The sequence below is a fragment of the Lepisosteus oculatus genome, chromosome 5 (assembly GCF_040954835.1).
Source record: "Lepisosteus oculatus isolate fLepOcu1 chromosome 5, fLepOcu1.hap2, whole genome shotgun sequence".
Classification (NCBI taxonomy): domain Eukaryota; kingdom Metazoa; phylum Chordata; class Actinopteri; order Semionotiformes; family Lepisosteidae; genus Lepisosteus; species Lepisosteus oculatus.
The window spans coordinates 60,760,267-60,787,504 of NC_090700.1; the positions used below are offsets into that span (position 1 = coordinate 60,760,267).

The following is a 27,238-nucleotide window of genomic DNA, read 5'->3' on the forward strand; positions in this document are numbered from 1 at the left end:
TGCAACAGCAGCTTAGCACAGACAACACAGAAATTTGTTTAATTTGAATCTTATATTTTAAATATTTTTTAAAAATAACTTCGAAACTGTAATTTTATTTTGGCATTATGTTTACCAATAAAGGTCTTCTTAAAAACCAGAAAGGAGGTATCACTTTATTCATCTGCAAGATAAAAGGCTTTGTTAAAAAAAACATGCAAACACCATCCTGTGTGAATGTATGTGCACTTTGATCTATACCCACCTGAATGTGATTAGTGTTCAACCCACGATTGCCTCAGGTGGAATTAAATCTTTATCTGGAACGGTAATTCCCGTTCTACTTTGAGACGTCGTTTCGCTGGTCATTACTTTTTCGTTTCCTGCGAATTTTCTTTTTATTTTGAAAACATGGACACTGTGACACCAACACTGTAAAGGCAAGTATGTCGTTTAAACATGCCTGTTTTGTCAAGCATTTTAAATTCATGTGTAATGCTGAGCTATTTACGTCATTACTTTTTTAAATGGCACTGGGTTCAAATATATTTCCTGAGAAGGTAATACGATTCGTTTTAAGGTGCTCGGCTCAACCAGCTGCTTAAATCATGAAACATTGTTGCACTTCACTTTTAAAGTACTGTGTTCATGAAGGTATATACAGTAGGAACGTCGTATATACCTAGAGTTGTTAAAAGAAGTAGGTTGTTATACTATCGTAACAAGTAATAGGTATATTCCATGCTGAAAAAAAGAAGAGAGAAAAAACACAACGTTTCGGCCGTGGAGCCTTCTTCAGGTGTCGTATCTGTGTAAACTGTTCTATAATATATTACAGTGAATAATCTTTCACTTGTAATTTACGGTAGTCCAAAATGTAAGCTTTATCGGAGCGGTGAAACTATTACTTTCCCTTTTAGTGATTCTAATTTGAGTAAGAAGGTATTTGTTATCGGTGCATACGTAACACCGTAGAAGTAGGAGTTAACAAGAAGAGGTGAACTTTAAGGAATCCTTCTCTGGAATAAACATGCAAGACCGTACTGAGGTTTTCGTGCTCGGAAGCAAAATAAACAAGATGGCCGTGCACACAGCTAATGCAGTACTTTTCAATAATTGACTAGTCTATAATGAAATCCTGTAAGCCGGATGAATATGTGTCTGCACGAATTGTGCAGAAGCAGTGACTACAGGATTTCGTGTCCCGTTACGGCTGGGATACGCAACTTTCGGCTCTCTCCAATATGTTCAGTTCCAGAGTTTTACTACAGCCAGATCCTTCGTGTCTGATCTACAAGGATCGATATTGCAATTAAAGTGCTGTCTGCACAAAAGGTCAGAGCTCAGTTTACTTGTCACACGCTCAAGTGCGATTAATTGCTTATTTGCATGTATGCTCCATACAAAGATATCAAGGAAATATCAACTTAGAGACAAATTAACAACAAATAATAACACTCAACTTGAAACTCATTTTTTTTCTTCAACGAGTAATGTGAAAAAAAAACATCAGTCTGAGACGGTAGTAGACGCAGAATTCAATAATCTGACCGTTTGCGGGAAGAAACTCTCTCAATCTGGAGGTACATGCCTTAATGTTCTTGTAACGGTTACCGGGGAGCAGGGCAGAGAAAAGCGAGAGCAGGAAGATTGATAGCGTCATTTCCATATCGCTGAAAAAAGGCAGAATAAAGATGATTGATGCAAAACTCAGGCCTGCCTTCCAGCAGATTTGGTCATGACATTGAATGCCACATTACATTTACACCATAGGACAGGGAGGTGTGTCTTCTGATTTCCTATTTCTCTTTAAAGCACCCCCCTTAGTGCTGTGCGAAACTGATAAATTAGTTCAATTAAGCCAATGATGAGGTCATTCAGTTGGAACCTGTAGAGAAGTCAAACCTAATGTAGACCACTGCAAAATATTACCTCCAGGTAAAAGCAACTACAGGGTACTAAGTTCTCCGGCATTGAAGCTCTGAAGCCCTGGACTGGAGTTTGCATGTTCTCCCTGTATTTGTGGGGGTTTTCTCTGTGTGCTCCTCCTTCCTTGTATGCTGAGGTTCAACTGGCTCTTCTAGAGGGGTTGTATCGCACTGACCAGCATGATGTACCAGTACTAGTTACATGATGTACAACAAACTTAAATGAACATGGCGAAAAAAGGCCTGCTCTCATTTGTATAAGCGACTTTAATGAAAACAGTTTCGGCATTTACGCTGACACCTCCGTGTCCACATCCAGACAGCCTGTGAAAGCAAGAGAAAAAGCTCCAATAAAGTGTTGGGCTTGGTTTTGAGGTCAACTTTAGAAAAGTTGTTCAAATTAGACAATGGCAGTATGACTACATTTTAGAATACTACATACAGTACAGTTTTGGTTGCCCCATTGCAAGGAGGATATCGTTTCTGTGGAATCAGTTCAAAGAAGAAGCAATGAGTTTAATTTACTGGCTTTAAAGCAGTATCAGATTAGAGGAACTAAACCTTTTTAGTCTTGAACAGCAAACAGATGAGGAGAGAGAGTACAAAAATGTGAGGTCTCAAACTGCTTCAGAGCGTGATGCATTTGGAGTAAGTTGTAAATTCCACATTTCTGACTGAGATCGGCAATTCGTCCAGTATCAACAACCCTGTTGTGAAAATATTCTAGAGCCAACTGCCCTGCAGCTATGTAGTTAAAGCCGATTCCCCGAGCCCCCTTCACGCATGGACGAGATAATCGATCGGCTCAGCCTCTCCGGCAGCACAGAAGGAGCAGGCCGCGCCGACAAGCCCCCCCGATCGATCTGGGAAGTGAGAAAGCAGGAGCGGGCTGCAGTTCTGCCGCAGCCCCTTAGGTGGCACTAGATCCTCAGACACCAAGGCGAGGAGGCCCGTGGCTGGGAAGAAGGCGTGCCCGAGCTTGTTTTGTTCCACGCCCGTGTTCTCCCTCGCTGTGACGTGTTTCCTGAGGTTTGTGGGCCGCTTGTCGCCCAGGTCGTGTCTTGCGCGGAAAGGGGGGCAGGGGGGGTAGAGTTTTTTTTCCCGTTTTGCCTTTTTTGTTTTTTTTTTTTTACCTGTGGCATAAGAAATTCCTTGAACACGTAAAGTAGGATAGATGTTTAAAATGTGACCGGCGCTTTCGAGGAGAGGCAATTTTACGCGTTGTAAGATGCAGACGAGGAGGAGCTAAAAAGAGACTTATCAGGGGGGCAAGGCACGAGAAAGTTTCGCTATTTTAGGAGACCCGGGAGGTGCATGTGGAGTGCCGCTACGTAATGTGTATCGGTCCCGGTAAGGGGCCAAGAAACCGGAGCTCCCGGAGCCGTGCGTCGGGTTGCATGTCGCGTCCATCGCCTCCTTCCCGGCTTCAGGGACTGGCTGTTTGTGTTGGGAGGTCGCCGCCAGTGGAGAGCCGCAAGCCGGGCTGCAGCTGAAACATGACGCCGCAGCTGCAGCCGGCTGTGAGGCGGAGAGCAGCGGCTTAATCCGAGGCGCCGAGCCCGACCGCAGTCCCAAGCGCTTTCGCCCCGGGAGATCTGACCGGGAGCGATCTTAGGGTGAGGGGGTTGGGGGGGCCAAGCGCAATTTTGTTTTTGTTTTTTAAAAAAAGAAGCCCTGGGTTAGGAAGACGGGCAAAGCGAGCGATAGGTGTGCTTGGAGAGCAGCAGAGCCGGACCTGAAGACGGAGTAGTATTCCGGTTCGGGCGGAGGGGAGGACCGGACAGGGAGTCCCTTAAGGGTAGTGCCACGGACGGAGAGATAACCAAGGGGTAACCGGGAAAGCTCAAACACGCGACGCGGGAGCAAGTGGAGATCCCTGCGGGGGCAAGTCCTGGGGGTGAGTAGGGCACTGGGACGCCCGGTGTCCGTGGCTTCACGCCGGGTCTGCGACTCTGGTCTTGGGGCGGAGGGGTTGGCCCGTGAGATCTGGAAAACACCCTAACTGTTCTTCCCTGAGCAAGCAGCATCCAGGGCTCAGCTGGAGTGTGGAAAAACGGAGGGTACTGCGGGTGCCCGAGAGCACAGTTGCAAACCCCTGACGCGAAACTTTTTGACTGGCCGGTGTTGTAGGCTTTCACAGGTCGGTGCCAACCTGGTGAATCGCGCCGTGTTTATTGCGCGGTACTGACAGCCCTGCGGGTCGTCACAGGAAGGAACAATAGTGTACATATTCAGGCAAGTTCAATTTCAAGAGATTTGGCAGATGTCTTTCATTTACTGTCTCCCGGTGATTCGTGCTTTTCACTGTGACGTTGTAGTTCTGCACAGAAGCGGGGTTTGGATAAGCGCGCTATCGACTCTGAAAGGTCTGAGGTTAGTTGATCGGAAATGTGCAATCGGGAACAGACACGCAAGCTTTGAAGGCATCCAGACATGCGCCAGTCGGGGATATCCCTTCTGAGCCCGCAGTTTTGAAGAGCATCGTATTATTAGATGGTGTTTCGCAATTCGGTGGTGCCAGCAGACGAGACAGCGAGCGGTATCCAAGCGGAAGTTTTCAAAATCGTGAAATGTTTACGCAGTGACTACGTGTAACTCAAGAGTAACTCAAGAGGTACCTTTGGAAAGGTATACTGTTCTTTCTTTTACGAAGTTCTAGTTCTGCATATTAAGATGTCGCTTACATTTTTTTTAAAGAAAAAACAATGGTCCTCTTATGAACAGACCTAATAAGAGGCTTTTGCAGGCTAAGTACCCAGCTCATGATAACCTTTAAAAAAATCTCTCCAGGACTTTCTTATTTTTTTATCTCTTTGAGATTCGTGAATTAACTTATTCCTGTAAAGCTTCTTATTAGTTATTGTTATTAATGTTGTAGTGTGTAGTTACATAGTAGTGTGTTGTTACATAGTTTGCAGGAGAACATCGTGGCTCTCGGACTCGCCGCGGAGCAGTTGTAATTCTAGAGGTGTGTTGTGTCTAATCTATTTACTATCTATTATCTATTTAATCACTCACGCCGAATTTGTGGACCTTCACGGGGCAAGAGACTTGTGGATCTGTTGAATTTGCTCAGTTGTGCCTTCTTGTAGTTTTAGCTTTTGGCGTGGATCGGAGGTTTATAACTGACCCTTGTTCAATGAAGATTTATTATGCTTACATTATAACCGCCTTGCCTTCTGAGACGCGAGTTTTGTTTTGGATAACATCATCGAGCTGACCAAATGTTTTGGGCGATACAGATTTAAAACCGGAACTCAGAATTTAAAACGCTTTTTCCCAGTTTCACTTTGAATTTTAAAACTTAAGTTAGCAATTGCCTGGTGCAGCCTAATGGAAATGCAAAAATACAAATGAAAGAATCTTACTCAAAAGCTTTGCGAAGCAAAAGGTTGAACCCCTCTAGTTTGAGGCGACTTGTTTCTGAATTGAACTGAGGAAGGGGTGTTTTCTCGATTTCATGTATGGTTTTTCCCCAGCTGGATAGTTTTAGGCTTCTCTTTTTTTCCCCCTCCTTTTTCTCTCGGGCTGGGAGAATGAGTTCGTGAAAGGCGAACTTGACGCGACTCAAGGCATGGGGAGATATAAAGCTTATGTTTTTTTTTTACTGGCAGATCTTATCGTGATCTTGTTTTATGTTTGAGTTCGCACTGCTGTCCGAACGGACGGCAATGTGTAAGGCTGAAGAGTTTGTCCCCGAAATGGAAATAATCTGTGTGCCTTTCGCGGTTATTTACCTGCGATGCCTGGTCTTAAAATTCGCAGGTTGTTTTCAGTATCACCTACATAAGTCTGCGAAGTTTTTGGCACCGCATTAGCATTTTCTACCTAATTGCAGAGCCCGTGGTTCTCTTCGCGGTGATTGTACACCGCATGTTGTCTCTATAAAATGACCCTTTGTTGGGGGGTATTTAACACACCTCGCCTGCAGGATCCAGTCCAAAACCGCAGTATCTGAGGTCTGTAGTGCAAGGCGTGATCGTCTTTAAAACAGATCTGCTTACAGACAGTTGTTAGGATTTATTTTGTCACGGTAGGGAGATTGTCTTGACGTCCTCTTTCTAACATCTTTTGAGTTAATAGCAGTAATTGACGCGTTCGAGGTTTTTTTGGAGGGGGGAGGTTTGATCACCGTGGTTGGAGTTAGGGGGGGATGAGGGAAGTTTGCTTGCCAGTCCTCGGGAGAGATGCAAGCATTAGGCAGAGATCCCTTGATCCGGCATCTTTTATTCTCGTAGCGCGCAGAGGTGCGAGGATCTTCCCGTGTGTGGCATTGTAGCCGCTCCAGGCGCGGGAAGCGACGTGAGTCAGCGCGAAGAGGCTGGCTCCTGACGTCTCCTACAACTCAGCCGGTGTGCTAATAAGACACTTAATCAGTGCGTAATTCTTTTGTCTCCGGGCTTCGTCTCTCACTGGACCGGAATTGTCTGTGGTGTCCTCTTGCGCAAGCCTTTAACCGGTTAAAAAAGACGCCCTGGGTCGTCCAGCCTGCCTCTGCATGTCGGACCTCACCCAAGTAGTCTTGCGTTACCGTTGAACAGAGGGGCTCCGTGATCAAACTGAACGCCTTGGTAGTACTGCGCACTGATGGAAATTAAGATCTTAATTATTTCCAGTAATTTACATACACGTCCATGTGTACCCTTCTTTATTTTGCATTGGAAACGAGATGTAAATGAATTGCTGCTGTTGAAAAGCATCTTAACCTTGCTGCTCACCTAGTGAGTGTCCTTAAGCCCGTTGGGACACACTGTCTTGCTTGTTAAGGAGAGTGACATGCTAGATTGACAGGGAAAGCTTTTCCTCGGCTCTACAGGGTGTGTAACGGCGTTTCAGTCAAGGACAAATTTATATTCACATCTTCACTTTTCATGTTACTTGTTTCATGTTCGGGAACGGCTTGATTGTAGAGTTTTCTATTATTTCTAGAACCAAGAACAACTTATGTAAATTACTGTGATTGATATTTAAAAATTACACTCATTACAAGAATGTAATACCCCCCCCCCTACAAACGCTTCTAAAAACGAATTGATAACAATTCAGTAAATCATTACATATATATATATATTGCATAATTGTGTTTAACATTCCCCAGCTGCCTAAGCCGGAGTTTGTTTTTTAAAGGGGGGGGGGGAAAGTTGGTTATGATTCTCTGTAGTTTTATTTGTGCTGAATGCAGTTTGATTGCTGTCAGTTTGCATGGCCTTCCTCCAAGGCTGACTCCATGCATGGAAATATTATTAACAATCCGTCTCCCCTGGCGGGTGTGTTCTGTGGCTGGCCCGGAATGTGTGTGAGCCTCTCTGTAGCTGGAAGGGCTGTAGAATGAGGTCACGGAGGGCGGGTACAGTTTGAAGCGGGGTGGAATGCACAAGTCAGACAAGCTGGTTAAGTGTGCATCACAATCTGCCCTGTGCCTCACTCAGCCTGCTCACTGCCTTGCTCTCCAGACTGGTGAACAGGACCCCACAGGTGAGCCGACCCCGGCACTTCATATTCTCTTACAGGTTCCTTGTGTAAATGAAAGCTGAGATCTGACCTTTGTGTCCAGATTAAAAAAAAAAATTAAAGAGCAAAGCGAGCCACAAATTTTGTACGCTGTATAAAGAATCGATGAATTATTTGACAGAGTCGAGTTTGTTTCTTTGTAGACCACTCAGGCAGTGCTCTCCAGCTTGACCGGGGATGTTGCTACCCTGACCTGTAAGTGTGCAAGGGTTTGTTGTGGAGTGTGTGAGCTGGGGGGGAGTAGATGAACCCGCTCTGTTGCATTGAAATTATTTCATATTTGTGGGGAATAAAACTGATGGCAGCTGTAAAACTTTCACATTATGAATACCAGATCTATTTGTTCAAAACACATTTCAGAAGCCTGGCGTGTAGCTCTGTTTCACAAGAAAAATACGTTTAGGGAGTGCTATAGCTTACTCAATCTTTTGTAGTCTAAAGCTTTTAGTTTGACACAAAGGTAATGTTGCCATTTATGTATTGCGCACACTGTATGAAAATCCTTCTCTATATCTGTGGTAATACTGAAGATTTGTACCGCTATCTGACTTGCTTGCTGAGATAGGCTCTTGTTCTCCCTTGAGCCTGAATTGGATGAAATAGATAAAAAATGTCTTGCAATGAGGTATATGATGTATAGTTGAGGTTTTAGGAACTAAATGTTAATTGGGGAATGAAAATAATTTTAATCATTTTGCTGCAGAAGGTTTTCTGCTTGGCGTGACTGGATCACAGATAGACTGGTTTGAAAAGTCTTGGCTCCAGCTTCAACCAGTCAAGGAGAGAGGTTTTGCTTTCTCCCTGGAGAGTTTGAGTTTAAACATTTTTGTTGTAACAAGGAAAAATCGTTCAGAAATCCCACCATTTCTCTGGTTGTTTTTTTTAAGCTTAAAATCTAAAAGTTTAGTTATTGTGTGTTACTTATTTCTGGCCACATAAATCTAGTCGGTCTGTAGTTCCTGTACATATATTTAACATTCTTACTTTTGCTGAGCACTGGTTGACGTGTTCAAAATGTTAAGCACTGTGGCCCGAGTTGCCTTTTATCTGCAAAAGCTCTCCCTTATGTTATCTGGTTGTTAATTAGTCAGACATGCAGGAGGGGGAGCAGGTAAGCAGGTATTTTGCGTCGGTGCTCTCTGTGCTGCAGGAGTGGCAGTAAAGGCCTTTCTTTGCCACGGGCCAGTCACGAGGCTGGGCTCCACCAGTGGTATGGTCTGGTGTGGTGTTGCACTGATAGCAGTGGGGTCTGTCACAACTGGCAGAACAAAGTCCTTGAAATGCTAAAGTGCTGCTTGTGCATTTTGTGATCTGTTTGCAATTTGCTGCTGGGGTTCAGCTTGGGTCCTGCAGTACAAGGTAGCTTACTGCATGCCTTACTGTTGTATATCTGTGAGTTGTGGTTAAGTGCAGGCTGCATAGCTTCTGAGTCATTTAAAAGTTTATTTACTGGCAGTGGCCTTATTGGGGAAAAATATTTCTTGTGTATTTTGCTTGCTCAAAAACAAATCTATTAATCAGCACTCCCTAGAACAGTTCTAATGCTTTACCAACAGAACAGCATGCATCATTTTACTATGGTGCTAGATTACTTTCCTTCGCTCTCTAGCGACATTAATTTTTTTTTTTAGCTATCGGTAGATTGCACTTATTGACTGATTTAAGTGGTTAGGTGTTTCGTGTCCAAATGCTGCAAGTATAACACATTGGGTAGATTCAGTACCTAAGAAGCTCATTATGAGTAGACTGTGCTGTGTATGTCCTCTTTCCTCTGTGATACATTTACTTCAAGCAGTGCTATCACTCTACTGTCTGGCTAAAAAAAAGCAGAAATGTTTTTTAAATGTTTAATTGATTAGACGAGGGTTATGGTTTTCATATACCAATGCCGGCAATAGTCCTGGACTTATTGACTTCTAATCCAGTACTAGATGAAGACTCATTATAGTCTGTGAAAGTAGTGGTAAATATCTGCAGAAATACCATGTGTACCGTGCTGCACAAATTCATGTATGGTGGGATATAATATTAAGAGGGAAATGGAGCCTATAGGCAGTATCTTGTAAAACCTTTTTTTTTTACCACTGCTGAAGTGGAACTTCTTCTGTTGCAGGAAGTAAGTGGGGGAAAAAATAAACCAATTTACGCTGTAAGGCAGGTGTTTCTTAAACTGTTACCTAAAAACATACTGGCACTCGAGCGTCAAATCTGTTCCTCTGTTGAGCAAACATTCACCACGATAAATTGAATTTACAGCAGCTGAAGACTAGTTGCTGTTTTTGTCCTGACTTTATGATGCAAGATCTTAGCTTGTTTGTTTCTATTGGAGGCTCACAATACCTCTTCCCATGACACGTGCAAATGACCAAGCTATTAAAAATAGTTTCTTTTTCATTAGCTGTGTAATGAAGTGCTGTTTTCTCTGTAAGTGAGATGTCTTAGTCAGACTCAGCAGCTGCTAGGTTTGTGTTCTGCGACCTGTTGTGAAGAAGTGCTTGCGATGTACAGACCTAAGTCTTTGCATCTTTTTACTGAAAAACATCCATTTGGTGTGAAGCATGTTTATTGATGAACTTGGTTTGCTTTGGTGTTGGCTCACCACATTTTGTAAGTTAATTAATTATGTCTTGTGATTTTTAAATATTCTTGGGATATTTAAGTGCGATTTTCTGGGGTGTCTTTGCATGCCTTGTAGGAATGCCTTTTTCTTTTCCCCGTAGGTTTTAGGAGCGAGAGATCTAGGCCAGCTGTTCCCTCTGACTGTGCCATTAACTCCAGGACTCACTGCTGTACTCAGGCTTGCTATTTTTGGCTTAAATGTGTGCTCTAATGAGAGCCTGCTTTATGACATGTTCTGTACACTCGCCTGCATGTCTAGTCCTCTCCACCTTAATGTTGATGGCAGTTTATTTTTTGGGGAGTTTTAATCTGCACATTTTACCATAGGTGCCAACATGTCCCATCTGGTGGTGGACTTCAGACAAGCTTCCTGCTGTCCTCTGTTAACTGCAGGGTTGTTTCAGACCTTGATGAGCTCCAAGTCTGAGGTTGTGCAGTTAGCATATTTGCCTGGGAAGTTTTATTCCTGTGTGCAGGCTCCCCTGAGGAACTCTCCTTGCAGATCCAGTTTGATGTGCTTCGGTCTTTGATGAAATCGAACTGAAAGAGGGCTGCCGATCGCTTTGCTTTCCTTCGGGTTTCTCATAATCCCTGCCCTGCAGGAAGAGGAGTCATTCCAGCAGTGTTTGATCTCGAAGGGAACAAGCACTGTATTTAAAAAAAAAAACAAAACAATCTATGCTTTGTTCTTTTGCTGTGTCTGTCCTTTCTGTGTCTGAGTAATTATAGGTTCAGGAGCAGTCACGTGCTCTGTCCCACCCTGTGCTTGCAGGATGGGCCTGGTTTGCCGTGACCCTCATCGGTATGAATGGCTTCCCTTATAATAATGGATGTTTTTTTGAAAGAGCAGCATTAAAGAACACGAGAAAGCCCTTTGGCCCATCCAGCTTCATTGGTAATTAGTAGATTATTTTCAGCTACCAAATGGGTTAGATGGGCCGAGTGGCCTCCCCTATACGTTTTAACCTCTAAACAACTGAGCCTCTATTGATGTTTCGCTTCTTTATAACATCCAGTTCCAGTGAAGTTCAGTGAAAGGCTTTGCCGAGTTGACAGTTAAGCTGAGGATCCTCCTTAAGAAATGTTGCATGTTACAGACCCTGGGTGCCTTGGTAGTAAGAGAAGGTTCCTAGTCCATCTTGTCTGTTGTAATTGTTTTAATTGCTTTTCTTGAATTAGTTGAGCTTTACACACTTGATCAGGAAGTTGGATCTAAATATCCACTACTCTATGCAAAGAAACATCCCGTTCTTCATCCATTAGAGACCTTGTGTCCTTGTGCTGCCTGGTTTGATCCAGTTTATATATTTCTGAAAATCCACTTGGACCAGGAACCATAGCTGTTGCTTTTCTGTTCTAAAGATATCATGTCCTCTTTTTGTGATATGAAAACCAAAACTGAACACCATATTTGAACCTTTAGAACAGCATTTAAAATTAGGTTACTTCTTATCAACAGGAAAGGAAATTAAGTTTTTGAATGACTTCCTGTGCATAATCAGGAGCTCATCTTTTGAGGTTTTGTTTCCTTTAAAATTTGGATCACACACCGGCGCAAATTACAGCTTTGAATGTACTCAATTAAAATGGAAACTTGTGTTATTACAGAACTACGTTTTGACTGAGATTTTCTTGCAGTTATATATTTTGCAGTAGTGTTTCTTCTTTCTCTACCACGGTATGATGGTAGGATATGAGCAGAGGTACTCATTTTGAACATCTTCAAAAAGGGCCTGAATGTTGTTATATTAAACCAGTGATTTTTCTGCCGTCCAGGTCTTTTCACTGTCCACATTCCCAAGAGTGTTTTATCTTGACTCTTAAAGCACAGCTTTTTTTTAAAATGGGCAAATGCGTGGAAAAGTGGCTGTGGTCTAGATGAACATGGTTGAAGACCATGTATTTTTCATCCTAATCTTTCAGAGTCTCAACAAGTGAGCTAAGTTTCTCAGTCCTTGGAACCCCAGCAGGAAGGATTCGTTAGCTGGGAGTAATAATGTATGTGAAGGGACTTCCGTTACTCCACAGTTTTCTGACATGAGGGAAATATCCAGGAAGTGACAGTGGTTGTGGTTGCATTTTATGGAAACTGAATATTTATAATTTGACATGGATTTACTTTTTTGTTTTCACAAGGATATCCTCCTTAGAAGGCTATGAAAAATTAACTGTAGCTCTTGGAGGTAATTGGAGAATCTCACAAAATGCCAAAAGTCTTCTTGTTCAGGTGAAGGATGCATTTTTTTTTTGTGAGCGTTTCCTTTTTATTGAAGTTTTAGGAGCATGTTCACGTTACTGACAAAGTCAGTGGAATGGCTCTTGTGTGAATGCGTTTCTGTTTTGACCGAGATCCTGAGCTGTTGAAAATTATGCCTCCATGCCTGTAATGTTGCCTGAACAGACTACAAACGGTATAAAATAATTTGTATTTTAGGTGGAGCTCCTCCTACTCCTCCTCCTCTGGAAATAATACTAGCGATTTGGCTTTTTTTTGGAAATGTAGAAGCACAGATGCATTTAACAGTTTAATGGAAATATTCAGCAAACGCCCATTTTACAGTAAGCTAGTCTGGGTTTATAAGACTGCTAATGTTTCTAATTTCTTATCAGACAAGTCTTATTTAGTCAATGTTTCTGCTCTGACGATACCAAGATTGTACATTTCTGTGTTTTTATTGCCACGTTCTCGCTTTTTAATGAATCCCTGGCTGCTGATAGCTGCAAGAGTTGTCTCGGGGCTTATTGCTACTGAAAAAATGAGCTCTAATCTGTGATCCATCTCTATTGTGCAGGGCAAGGGTGTTCTGGATGCTAATAGGGAAATAAACTGAACTTTTTCTTTTAGTGTGCTGGCCTGACATTTAAGGTTTCAGGCTGAGATGCACGTAATTTATGAATGTTTTTCACCTTTACATACATACATATATATATACCTAGCGGTCAGTAAAGATGGAGGAAATGAGTTGTGCATATGTGCCTAGGGGCTATATTAACCTTGCCTTTTTGTTTTGTATTTTTTTTTCCTAGGTGATCTGCGTGCTGATCAGCCTGTGTGGTTACATGTGCCCGGCGCAGAGGTGGCTAGCTGGAAGGTAGCTGGGTTGTAGGAGCTTTTTATATTGGAAACACACGGGTTTGGAGACCTGCAACACCTCTCGATGGATCTCCGACTGGCTTTGCTGCTGCTGTTTGGGACTCTCATGGTCTTTCTGGCCTCCGCAGTCAGGCCGTCCACAGAGCAGAAGGTTTACACAAACACGTGGGCTGTCCACATCTCAGGGGGCGTGGAGCAGGCTGACCTGATCGCCAGGAAGTACGGCTTCATCAACCATGGCAATGTGAGTCGACGCTTCCGTTCACTCCCTCCTCTCCTGTCCAAATACGTATAGGAAAGTGCTGAACCACGAGAATATTTCCTGTGCTGTAGGCGTGAAATCTTCAGGTTAATTTACCTCTGATTAGAGCTCTTAATATGCCTTTCTGCAATGTTCAGTCTCAGAGAAGATTGATTTTTTTTTCCCCTTTTGAATTAAAGCAAAAAAGCTCGTGGCTGCTGGAGGTCAATCTAATGGTCTTGCTATTTCCCAGGCCAGTTGAACTACTTGTTTTCCTACAGCAGATGAAGTGGTTTGTTCTACTTTATTTAGGCATTTTCCCCACTGTGATCTTTGTGTAACTGCGCTGTCATGCCTTAAGGAGCTGTTTGAAGCAGTAATTAAATGCTTATATCCTTTCCCCGGGAATGCTGTGCAGAAAGAAATCGTCTTTAGGTAAGAATGGGGAGAAAGAAGTCATGCTGATCAGATGCTAGTTGGCGCCCTCTAGTTCAGGGCTTGATTCAGGATTGGATTGGAAAAGTGCTGGTTGACCAGAAACTCAGAACTGCATGGATAATGGCGATTAGTTTTATTCAAGTGCTTCATTTGCATGTACGATTTCATCCTGCCTGATCATTTCCAGAAGCAGAGCTCTGGTAGCGAACTAGGGATGATTGTATTGGAAGCAGCGGAGCTCTGCTGCCATGGACGCAGACTCACGCCCGGAGCGCTCCTCCAGTGAGTGTCTTGTGCGAGGTGGCTGTCCAGTGTGTTCAGAAGAGAGGAAATGCTGGCGAAAGGCCTCGTCAGCCTGACGGTACCCCAGCTTGAGTATTGCACTGTGCAAGCTGGTGCCATTTCACCTGGCAGCTGGCAGTCCTGTTGTTCGGTCAAAGCACTCTTTGGACATGAGATCCAAGTGTAAACAAATCCTTTAAAGCAAGACCATGGGGTAGCCTGAGCACAATTACACCTGTGCAAATTTGATTATGCTGGAATCAGCCAGGTTGCCTTTCAAGTATCTTTTCAGAGGCTGCTCTGAAAGCGCTTGAGTTTTTTTTTTTAAACGACTGCTTTGACGTGAGCCTAATGGAAAAGTTAAGACCTTTTGTTGTCACTTTAAAAAAACAAAACAAAGTGCTTTATGCGAGTCTTTACTTAACTTTGGGTTTGTCTTTAGTAATTTCAGTGTATTTTCCTGCAACACAATATCCAACAGGAATAAACTTGTTTTGCTACAGGCTGTTCGAAATTGATATCTCTTGTGGAAACACAAAACGCATCTCTTGTTTTCTTTGAAATGTTTTGCAATCCTTCCTAGTTCCAGTGTTTGAACAGTATGTAGAATGTCATGGAGATCTGGAGCAGATTAACAGGGGAGCAGATGGGGTGGGGGGGGTTGGGGTTGGTGCAGGAATGCCATCTGCATGTATGGAAGCTTTTAACCAATGATTAAGAACTTCTTACACGAGGAAAGGGAGAAGGAGAACTGGAATCGGTGCCTAGGGATTCAACAGGCTAGTTTCTAATCTCCAACAGAAGGCCAGTTCAGTGGCTTTCTCTTCATCTTTCCTGCTAGCTGACGGCAAACCCATAAATTGTTGGACAAATGAAACCGTTTGGGTGGGCTTAACACAATTTATTTCTGAGTCCTGCAAGCTCTTATGGCGTTTACTTCAGGGCAGGAGTGGAATTATCCTGTTTACAAGCGTCTGTGGTAACAGCCCTTTTCCTGTCTATTATAGCCTGTCTGTAACTGCTTGTCTTCAATGTTCAGTGGTGTGGCAGAGTTCGTTAAATATGCATGTTGCCGTGTGCCGTTGAGTAAATTACCATGCATGGAAGCACGCATGCTTCCTGTTGCTGTAGCGGAAAGGAAGCAGGTATAATTTGAGTTTTGAAGACAAACGATGTATAAATAGTACTGTGTGGAATCGCAATGAAAAGCCTGGGAGAGGCCAAGCTTGTTCACTTTTCGGTTTAAGGTTGCAAAGATGTTGGTGAATCGAGGGCTTGTAATGGAGAAGATGGATGAAGACTGCACTTCCTCCCCCTGTCCTTCTGCTAGTTGTTTCTGAACTCATGAAGGGTTCTGTACGAAGATCACTTTATTGGCCATATACAATTTTTTGTATTAGGAGTTTTTTTCCACATACCACAGATCCCTTTCCATGAGAGACAGGGAGAGAAGCTTGGGGTCAGAGTGCCCCGGGAACAGTTGGGGTGAAGGGCCTTGCTCAGGGGCCCAACAGAGTAGGATTCCTCTGCCGGCCGCGGGATACGAACCGGCAATCTTCCAGCCACAGGCGCAGATCCTGAGCAACAGAGCTGTATACTTCGGTCCAGTCAAATATTTCATTTCTGCCTGACGGCTTAGCTTATGTATAACAGCAGCTGCTGTAGCTGTCTTGCCGAGGTTGCGGTTTATTAGATAGAAATACACATTGTAAACAAGGATATGCATAAATCTAAGGGGAAACTGTTACAATATTTGACTGAACATGAGAATTATAAAGTTGACATAATAGGAGGCTTTGTGGCCCATGTAACTTGTTTGCTTTAATTGACTGCAATAACCTCAGTGCCACACTGTGCAGTAATTTTGTTTTTTGTGCTGTCTAAAGGTATAGGAAGTCATCAGTGGTTAGTAAGCAGGGCTGAGAGAAATGACCCCGAATAAAATTCCCACACAGCTCCTGTCACAGGTCCATTCTCCTGTCTAAGGTGTGGTGGGTCTCTGCTGATCTTTTGTTAGGGAAGAATAAGCTCAGTCCTGCAGGTATACAGCGAGCCCAACAATGTGGTATTATTCAGATCCTGTGTTCTTGTGCTTCACCTGGGAACTACTGCACAGACAGTTACCTGTAAGACAAGTCATTAAAATCTAGAAATTGGCAGGTTACTGACCGGGGGCTTGAAGGTGTGGGGAATGTGGAGCTGGGGCAGTGAAACAGCTGCCTGTGTGATGTTGCGCTAGATGCTTCCCCTTAGCGCAAGTGGGGTGCTGTTTTTTTGCCAGTCACAGGGGTTTGTATGTGTGTTTTAAGGTGTATGCCTGCATGCAGCAAGCGGTCTCCTCTTGATCCTTGCCTGTGTGGGGTAATTGTTAAAGGTGGACACAGCTGGGCTCGTGTGCTTCCTTCTCTCGTTCGGAAGCTGGCGGATTGTTTCATGGGAGCAGCCAGATGTGTCCTTTCCATGACTTCCTGCGTCACCTGATGGTTGCTGTCTCACCATCTTCTCTTTTCAGCCACAAACTTTCGTGGGGTCTCTCCACAGCTCATAGAGATTGACTGCCTTGATTTAAATTTACAACAAGCGAATGACGGCTTCTTGACGGCCGTGATCGGAGCTTTCTGGAGTAAGTGCGGCTGCACAGGGGTGTGAAAGAAGCAAAAGTCAGCCGAGCTTATTTATTCAATCATGCTCAGACCTTGCAGAAGAGAACAGGAGTAAAAAAAAATAGTCCTACTTTTTATAATGGGTCTTTTCCCTAACCCTTTTTCTTAGTCTTTCCAAAACCGTTTCGTAATCGGTCTGCCACTGGCTCGTACCCAGGCCTCTGCTCGCAAGAGGGACAGTCTGTACAGTCAACATAGCGGATCTCAGATAACTCCACCCCTCCCCCTTGGCCAGCACAACTGTCAAGTTCATGTCGGAGAGGAATTTACTTTGTTACTCTTGGCATTATTTATGAAAGAGCTGTCGAAATTCTGTGCCTACTTTTAGTAATTCCCAAAAATGAAGTGTTTTTGTTAAACAATCCTCTACCAAACGTGAAAAGTTTCCATAGTTCAGCACGTGGTCAGTTGGCTTAAGACTTGCATTGACCAATGCACTACAAACTTAAGCTTAGTTTCCTATTGAAAAGGTAAAAACATGGTGACGAATTTTAAAAATTCTCTGCTTGAAACAGTATGTCCTCTGTGATGTGGTGGGTTGCTATCCGTTTAAGAATGTGACAACTCAGTTTACGAATCTTAATATTTTCCAAGTGGTAATTGAATGTTGTCAGTGAAAAACCTCTCATGTTTCTACAGGAAAATTGCACAGTTTGTATTATTGCAGTTGCTGAGAATTTCTTACAGCAGATGTTGGTGTACATCTTGACACTGCACCTTTTATTTTAGCAAGGGTCCCTTATGATCATAAAACCCAAGATGACATTTTCCATCGTGGGCCTGTCACTTGTACATATTTTATTATACTTTATCCTTCTAGAAAATAAACTGTTCCTTTAAACCCAAACTGTATTTTTTTTTCTTCATGTAGGTCTGCATCAAACTAGTGCAAGCCTAACTGCAGGTCTTTCAATGGCAGCAAACCCTGTTTTCACAATAATAACCACAAAACAACCCACAGTGTCTGTGGTCACACCATCTTTGCTTGCATGTCATTTTGCCAAAGTTGACAATTTTCTAGTTCTAGCGATTCCTTCCCAATAGTTATTTAAAGAGCTTTTTTGGTCATAGAAGGAAAGGAACTTTGTGGACTTACATAGGCAGATGTCTAATGTCGAAATGGTTAAGGTTAATTTTCTTTCAAATAAATGACTTTGGGGGGGAAAACTATTTAGCAGTGAAAAGTGAGTGTCTTTGATGCCTAGATGTTTGTAGTTTTATTAGGGATCTTGACACAAATTTGCTAGCATGAAAACTGTCCTTTTCACTCCTGCCCAGAGTTCAGTGTCCTTTGCCTGCTATTTCTCACCTGTAGAAAGATTCCAATGTGAATCTGCTGCTCATGACTGATCATTCCACAGACATGGCTGAGTGAGTCCCACAAATGAAGACTTAATATGCCAGTGACCTCCCTGTTATTTCTGTCCTCCTTATCCTGTTTCTCTTCCTCTGACCCTCTAGAGGACAAAATACAGTTACTTGACAATGCTCTTTTATCTACCCATGACACCTTTGCTCCTTTAAAAACTCGAGACATCTCTTTCTCTCGCCCTGCCCCCTGGTACAATGACCATCTGGGATCCATGAAGGTGCCTCTCTCAAACTTGAGCGTAGTTGGCGTCTTTCTGGCCTAAATGTACATTAGCAGGCTTGGAGAGATTACTTATCTGATTATAAGGTTACCATAGAGTCCACCATCAATAGACTGCTCAAGCCAAACTGCCCCACCACATGACCTGCCTCATCACAACTTTGCAACTCATTCTTAGATTTCTTTAGTTCTAAGATTGACAACATCCTGCATCACATTCTCTCCACTACACATCATTTCCATACCTCCTCCCTCCTCATCCAAATTCTCTGGTTCCCTTCTCTCCAGCTTCTCTCTTCTTGTCTCAGCATCCCTCAACAAACTAGTTACACGCATGAAACCCACCACATCAATTTTAGATCCCATTCCCACCACTTTATTTCAGTCCTGTTTCTCTTCTCTCTGTCCCATTGTCCTCAATATTATACATGAATCCATGAGCACTGGCATTGTATCAACGGTCCTCAAAACTGCTGCCATTACCCCCGTGCCAAAAAAGCCTAACATGGCTCTCGACAATCTTAACAATTTTTGCCCCATCTCCAACTTACCCTTTCTTGCTAAAATTCTAGAACATGCTGTCACACTTCAGTTACATAACCACCTCATGACAAACAACCTTTTCGAACCCCTCCAATCTGGCTTCCATCAACTTCACAGCAGAGAAACTGCCCTGGTCAAAGTCACCAACGATCTTCTAATAGCTTCTGATTCTGGTTCTTTCTATACTCAGTGCTGCTTTTGACACTGTTGACCATAACATCTAACTCTCTCGTCTTGAGACTGTGTTTGGAGTTTCTGACACTGCCCTCAATTGGTTCAAATGTTACCTTACTAATCACTGTCACTTTGTCTCTCTTAATGGGTATAGGTCTGAAATTGGTCTTGTTAAGTCTGGTGTCCCTCAGGGCTCAATACTGGGCCCCTTGCTCTTCAGCATTTACACGTTTCCACTTGGTCAGCTTTTAAGATCACATGGCCTCAGCTTTCATTTTATGCTGATGATACTCAAATATACATCCATACCAAACCTGACACTGATGTGGCTGTCTCTATTCTATCCAATTGCATCTCTGACATAAAAATTTGGATGACTCAAAACTTCTTTCATCTTAACTGCGCCAAGACTGAAGTCATGCTTAATTGTATCCCCCATCAACTTTATAAAGCCAGTCCTGTAACCCTATCTATAGATGGCTCTGTACTTGAGCTTCAATCAAAATTGAAAAACCTTGGGTTATATTAGATTCTGGCTTAACATTCGACCCACATGTGCAACAAACATCTGTCAAAACATATTTTTTTCACTTTAGAAATATCACAAGACTAGACAGATCATTAACTGTGGCTGAAAAGCTGATCAACACATTTGTTCTCTCAAATTGTCTACTGTAATGCTCTACTCTCTGGGGTATCAAAATCAACTCTGAACAAACTGCAGTATGTCCAAAATTCAGCAGCCAGAATCCTGACCAGGTCTAGTGCAAGTGTTCACATTACTCCTATCCTGGAGTCCTTGCACTGGCTTCCGGTCAAATTCCGTGTAGACTTTAAAATCCTCATGCTCACCTATAAGGCTCTGTATGGCTTGGCACCTCAGTACCTGTCTGAACTGTTATCGCCCTACTCCCCACCTTGCGACCTTCGCTCTTCTAATTCTGCTCTCTTTACTGTCCCCCAAGCCCGTCTACATTGTATGGGTGACAGGGCCTTCTCCTGTTATGCCACAAGCTCTGGAACTCTTTGCCCAAGGATATCAGAGAGTCACCTTCTCTAAACTCCTTCAAATCCAGACTCAAAACCCTCTTCTTCAGAAAAGCCTTTACTGAACTGGTTCCATTCTTCACCCCTCTGTTCTTCTTAGTACCACCATCCACGGTCTCCTCTATTGTAATTGTTGTATTATTATAATTGTCTATCTTGTGTATTCTTCTTATTTATAATTGTCATCCTGTAAAGCGCTTTGAGAAGCCACCTTTAAAGTCGCTATATAAAATAGTTTTTTATTATTATTATTATTATTATTATTATTATTATTATATTCCTCCGTGCACAGGGGTGCTGGAACCCATCCCGACTGCACACCTTGTTACACTGAATCTTGCCTAGTGGGATTTGTGTGTTTCTCCTTAAGTGCAGTGGCTGGAGAAAAAGTCATTTTCTTTTCTAAAGACGGAATCATATGTGTGTAAAACTTGGAGAGGAAAATGTGACCCAAAGAATGGAGCTGTCACGTCTGTTGAACTGAAGTTAATTGTTTTAAATAGGAAGCAAAATTTAAACCTGAACTTTTTGTCTTATGTGATGCAGAAGGTGTTCCTGGAACATAGTCTGCTGTGCAGAATTGCTAGTTAGTCTGCCTTTCTGATACTTCCATTGTTTGCAGGCTTTTGTTAATGCGATAATGCAATCAGACAGGTCTGTGTTCCCCCACGTTAAGGAAGCAACTGTTTCCGTTTTTCCAAATTGGGTTTGGATGGAAATGTAATGGCTCGGCGTCCACAGAAGTTTCACGGGTTCTACAGGTGTTTCTTCGAAGTGTGAAAAGATCGGACAAAATTCCAGGATCGCGGACTACAGCTGTAAACACCTCGATTTTATTTTCTTGAGTTTAAATGCTGTACATAGGACTCGCCCTATTTAGGGACAAATGTGTTGTCATAGACCTTGAATTTTAGCAAACATTGCAAAAGCTTAGTGCGAGGGCCTGTTTGATTTGTTTAGACTCTATGACGAGTTCAGGGATGGGCCCATTCCTGGATCTGTTCTTTTGAGAGAGATATGAGCTGCTGTATGCACAGTGTAGTGGCATGGGATGTCCTTTTATTGAAGGACAGAGCAGCTGAATTGTTTTAATTGCAAAGGTACTTGGAGGCGGCGTGGTTGCGTATTTTGTGTTGTCTAGCTCAAATCCTCGCACGCATATTTTAGGTGCTGGGGCTGGCAAGCTGCCTCCACCATTTTCCCCGATTTGGCAGCACCCCTCTGCACCGAAGGAGATCCGAAAAGACTGTTGGCAGCTGAAGATCCATACTTGTAGTCTGCCTTGATGATCGATTTTCATTTGAATTTCCCTTGAGCATAACAAAGAGAAGTCGGACCAGCTAGCTCGCTGGACACCCTGGGAAAGCTGCAGCCTAGTTAGCTGTGAGCTGTGCAGTACCGGAGCTGGAGGGGGGAAGCCAGAGCGGGACCTTCTGAACACGCACCTGTCCGAGATGTTTCTCCTGCCCTCGGGGCCGCTGCAGTGTGGAGATATGCTAAGGATGGGTGAGGGGTGTAATGGACATGTCGATCTGCTCGCCTGCAGCTCCACACTGCTCCCCCGGGGCCGTGCAATTGCATCTTTCTGCGCCAACCTTTTGTTGAAAAACTGATCGAAGGCAGTGCCGCTGTGAGTGCAGCAGAACGTGTTCTTATAATAACCCCTTGGTGGTACAAAGCCAGTGTTTTGGAATAATTAGAGGCTGTGTGGATTGTGTGTTAACAAACCTGTGTTCGCAGTTCCCTGTAGATGCTGTTGAAGAGAGGGAGGATATGGCTTCAAGTTGAGCTGCCAGAATTCAGAGCACAGCAAAGTCATTACAGCGCATCTGAAGGAACTGTCCTCCTGCACCCTTTCCTTTCTGCGATTTTCCTCTTCAGAAAAAGTATTCCCCCCCCAACCCATCTTCATATATTTTCCCTGCTATCTGATCATCTGAGACTAAACTGGAGTGACTGCCTAATTTAAGACTGCTGGACTGTGCAGAGAATTTAGGACAGCAATGCTTACTAGTCCTACAGTATATTCATTAATTGTCATGGTGAAATAAAGGTAAGATTTGTATATGTTTAAGACTTACAATTGTAGGATTATTTCTTATGAGGAAGGGGAATCGCAAGAGGTTAGTGGGCTCTGTTGATGATGCTGAGCCTGTAACTTGATAAATGTGGAGATAAGATGCCAGATGACAGAGGCTTCAACCAGCTGAAAAAAACTCAAATAGCCATCTTCCTACGACCATGACTTCATTTCACCCTTTTGGATTTTTCTTAAATTCCTTGTTTATTGCATATACCCAGATGCAGAAGTAGAAATTGTTTTTGCAGTAGAGCCCTGACCTGAGCACGTATTCAAGAGGATGTCAGAAATTCTCAGAACTGGGCTACTCTTTTCATTCTTGAAAGCTGTGGTTAGCAGTTTTTTTTCAATATAATGACTTGGGTTTTGAAACGGTTCCTGTAAAGAGAAAAATCCCACTGAAGTGCTAACCATGAGTTTGTGTGTCATGGGGGTCATGCGTTTTTTTCTTATTAGAAAATTTTAGCATCATTGTTAATAGCGTAATTATAATAATACTAATTGCTTACACTTATATAGTGCTTTTCTGGACACTCCACTCAAAGCGCTGTACAGGTAATGGGGATCCCCTCCACCACCACCAATGTGCAATTATCCTGAAAGCCTCCAGCCATTTCCACTCTTTGAATTCTGTAGTTGAAAAGAGACTCTGTATTGTGTTTAGAACACTGTATGTCTGCTGTACTTGACAATTAAACACCAGCCGTTGTTTTTTTTTTCCAGGAAAGTGCATCTGTAGAGTCCCTGTTGAAGTACACGTTTAGTTAATGGATTGGATCCTTCCTTGTTATGACATGGCTTGCTTTTTGTAAAAGCAATGGCAGCTGAGAGCATAGCTTTTGTAAAAGTATCGCTAATGAGAATTGATTGGTAGGAAAGATTTATAAACTCCTTGCAACAGGAAAACGGTAACAAATGAGAGCATTCAATTCGGAGATATTTCAACTTGCAAGAATCATAATGTTTCTTCACAATTGATAATGGGGGTTAGGGGCAATAATTTTCTTCCTGCCTCAGTTGCAGTAACTATTAAATTAAAACATTTTGTGTAGTATTAGATGACTTAGAGATGTACAGAAATAAGACATCTGTGACAGTTGCCAATATGTTTGCAGTGTGATTGAGTGCTAAATAGGATGGAGTTTTTAAGGACTCATCCAAATAAATTAAGATGCTTTCAGGGTATTGCAACCGAACAACAGACGTTTTTTCATTTTCTTTTCCTTGCAGTAATTCTGACTTAATGTGAAATAAGATTAGCAGTCCCACTCCTATTCAAGGAAAACATTCGTATGGAACGGTGTGCTGTTGGGAGCGACTGCGTGCCGCAAGCACAAGGGAAAGGAGAGAGTGAAGATAGATGGTGACTGGGCCAGGCCCTGCTGCGTTTTGAGCTGGCTGGCCGGCCGGCTGCCTGTGTCAGCGTGGCCGCAGGACACCAGGGTCCTGCGATGTTACCTGGTGTGCAGGTCTCTCCTGCAAGGAGACCGTGCCAGGAGCCCAGCCTGTGTCATCTGTCAGAGCAGCACAGAAGGCCCGTTCTGGGCTCTCCTGTTCAGAGAGGGTTATTCTGCACTGGCTTTCCTTTGGTAGACAAACACAGCTTTGTAACAAGGAGGAAGAGAAACGCACCCCAACTCCTCTCTCTTTCACAGGTAGTTCATTCCACTGGTATCTCTAGTTTCTTTATATGAAAGCTTTTATGTACAAGTTTTTCAAAAACATTTGCGACTGATTTCATTTAATGTACTTTGGGTCTTCCCTTTCCCAGTACAAACAATTCTTTTTATTTTTTTGAAGGTTCCCATGCCTTCAGCTGTGTAGTAGTGGGGTTATCCTGAAGACGGTTTAAAAATAAACTGGTTGCCATGGGAACATGGCAACAAACATTCCCCAAATGTTTTTCCAGCTCAGTTCCCAATGTATGCAGACATTTTTTTTAACCCTTTTTTCATTACTGCGTTGTCCTCAGGAATGCTAGATCAAACCTCAGAACTAATGTAAAACAGAAAAAGGAGTGTGAAACTGGGTTGTATGAATTTTGCACGGCTGTTTATTGGCCACCAGAGAGACCAAACTGTTTCTTTGGAGACTGAGGGGGCTGTTCAAAGGTGTGTGTGTGTGATGTGTGAAGCAAACTGTTGAGTCAACTTGCACAGGTGCTTCCTTCAAGATGCCTTGCTTGTAACAAAACTTGTAAACCACTTCTGCCTTGTTCTGCAGTGAGCTGTTTCTTCTGTTTTGCGGTCAGGAATGCTTCTTTCCCTTGCTGTGTTCGTTATTGGGATTGCATAAGCCCGACTTCTCCATCACCCCCACACATCCCCGACGATTTCTTATTGTTAGACGAGTTCCGTGTTTTCTCGGGATCTTCCACTGAATTGATTGCTGAGCTCCATCTGCTCCAAAAGTGGCTCCGTGAGGAGATGTGTGTACATGTGCACTATAGGCACCCAGAGCCACCTCTGGCGAGAAGCCGCAGGTAAAGGTTATACCAGATTAAGCCCAATGTGATAAATGAAGCATCTTACAGTATTAGTAGGGTTCTGTCATCTGAGAGAGTTTCTGTAGAATCTCTTCCTAATCAATCTTTAAAAGACTGCCTGGGTTCTGTGGTCCTTCCAGTTCTTAGCCTTATTTACCCAACAAGACCTGACAGGCCTAATTAAGCATGAATTGAAGAGGCAGCATAGGGTGCTCATTGAACCAGCAAGGCCAAAAAGTACATTAATGATATTACTGCAACTCCTTATTCTTGATGAAGTCTTGTGTGCTGTCCCTTTGGCAGTTTGAATTTGAAGCATCTTCAGAAGCCTGTAACCTCCTGACTGTCGTCTTCGATAAGTGGAATACATTAACTCCATCCCTCGCCAGACTTAATCCAAGTCCCGTCTCGTCCCACCTGCTCAGAGTTCATCTGCAGTCTTTCTGCTCGGGTGTTCCCTGAAGCTCAATCTTGTGGCAGTAGGCAATTTCCATTGAAAGCTAATGAACTGCAGAGATGGAGTTAGCTGCCTTGTCTGATTCCCAGGTAGTGTAGAAGGGGGGTGGGCTGGGCTTTGAGGGGGGGCACTTTTACCAGAGAGAAGAAGGAAAAATCGAGGGTATTGCCTTTGTAACCGTTGAGCACAAATCATCGCTCTGGCTCAGTATGTCTTTAAAGCCTTCAATACAAATTAAACTCAATTAGCCAAGAGCATAAATAAAATTGATCCTGTCTGCTTGCTTGTAAGAGACTCGTGAAATGAGTTGAGTTAGCAGGAAAAGAATAGCTGTCCCTTTATTCATCCAGACTGTGCATGGCAAGCTCTATTTTAGTCACTGGAATTACAGCGATACTGGCTGAACTCTGTAATGTGAGGTTAGCGACTGGAGTGTGCAGATCTTGTGGGAACCTCGCAGCCTTGGTCATCTGCCAGTCTGGGTAAGGATCTTGGTTCGTCTGCCCCTTTTCTCTCCTTTCCTCCCATAACTCCTTAAGTCTTTCAGCTTTTTCTGAAGAAACCTGCCTGCTTTTACATAGCCATTCAGCTCGTATCCAGCTGATCCAGGGGACCTCGAGTTCTTTCTCTGAAAAGAACAGTAGATCACCCCCCCCACCCCCCCAGTCAAGATGTCAAGATGTGAATCTTTTGTGCTTTAATGTGCGAGGGCCGTATTAGAAATGTATTCCTACTGAAATTCTGAAAAGTTAAAGCCACACCTTTTTATGTAGAGAAATGGTTGATATGCTGTGCATCAAAATATGTGTATAAGTTTGTTTCTAGAAAATAAATATGGAATATTTATCAAAATGAGTCATTTGCAGCTTACTGATTATCCAGTAGTCAGTCTCCTGAATGCACCACAGTCGATCACCTTAAAAAGAGTGGATTTGGTGTAAGTGATGAAGACGTATAACCTCCTGGAAAAAACGGAAGCAGAAAGGCTATGAAGAGATCAACAACTTTGAGTCATCGATATGTTCAAGGTTGGACTAGGTCATTTGCCCTCTAGGGTGCTCATAGCTAGCATTTCCTAACCTAGCGGGGTCTTAAAACCAAACACTTGTAATCAATGATAGGCCACAACCTGGGAGGTCAAGTGTCTCAATGCTTTTCCAAGATCGATGGGGGTCTAAGTGTGATCCTTTAGCTAGGAGTGTCTAATTGCTACAGAATTCCATTTGTAGTGATTTGATTGGACATCTGATTGCATGGTGCTATGTTGATTAGGTACAAGGACTATACTTGCTGTCCTCTCTGCAGATTCATCGTGGTGAGATCACATTGCAACAGAACAACGGTGCTTGTGTAACAAAGGCTTTTTTAGACACTATGAATGTGACGGTTACGATGTAGATACCATGCTTTCTGGTTTGAGCCCTATTGCCCATTTGCAAGATTTGTGGCACCTAAGCCACTTGTGGGACATGCAAGATGGCATCTGCAGACTTCTTCAGCATAATGGATTTATAACCATTTCATGTCAGGTCCATAAAAAGACCTTGCGTCTCCCACAAAGATGATAATTTACCTCTTAGCTTCGTGAGCTTGTTGAGGTTACAATTAAGCTTTGATGCTGAGTGTATTTAGAACAATGACAGGAGGTCATGTACAGTAGTTTTTGGGTGCAATTCATTGACTTGAGGTTCTGCAATTCCAGTTTAGTAACTTGGTGCATTTCTGCCGTGCAAGGAAAACCCAAGAGGCCTGCTGGTTGTATGTGATTCCGGAGATTTATGATGTACTCCATTGGCTTAGGGACATTGCCTGAAATGGTCTGATTATAAAAGTTATGGAATATTAAATATGACTTTGAAGGTGACCACGGTAACCTTTTTTTAATTCAGTTTTGCTTTAAAGCCTTCTACTTTTTAACGTGTGACCACATGTGGAACCACTGTTGCAGAGGAACACTGCAGGCCTAACTGCTGAACAGGCTCTCGAGACCAGGTGCATCCAGAATACCCTAAAAAAAAATCTTTGGTATGGTGGGATACAACTAGGATATAATGCGGCAGTTTGGGGTGAGCAATTTCAATTCTACCCCTCTCCCACCCCCCACCC

The 27,238-nt window shown here is 43.1% G+C and overlaps 1 protein-coding gene across 8 annotated transcripts in view; it reads left to right on the plus strand.

The window, feature by feature from the left end:
• The first annotated feature begins 324 nt into the window (after positions 1 to 324).
• The window catches only part of furinb (furin (paired basic amino acid cleaving enzyme) b), a 107,792-nt gene continuing 80,878 nt past the window's right edge, over positions 325 to 27,238 (plus strand). For 2 of the 8 annotated variants that reach the window (XM_015343561.2, XM_069190776.1), the window contains exons 1-2: positions 2,936 to 3,804; positions 13,065 to 13,375. In XM_015343561.2, coding sequence (XP_015199047.1) covers positions 13,196 to 13,375 — 180 coding nt within the window. In that variant the 5' untranslated portion in view covers positions 2,936 to 3,804; positions 13,065 to 13,195. The other 6 variants (XM_069190775.1, XM_015343565.2, XM_015343564.2 and 3 more) reach the window with 6 other exon arrangements.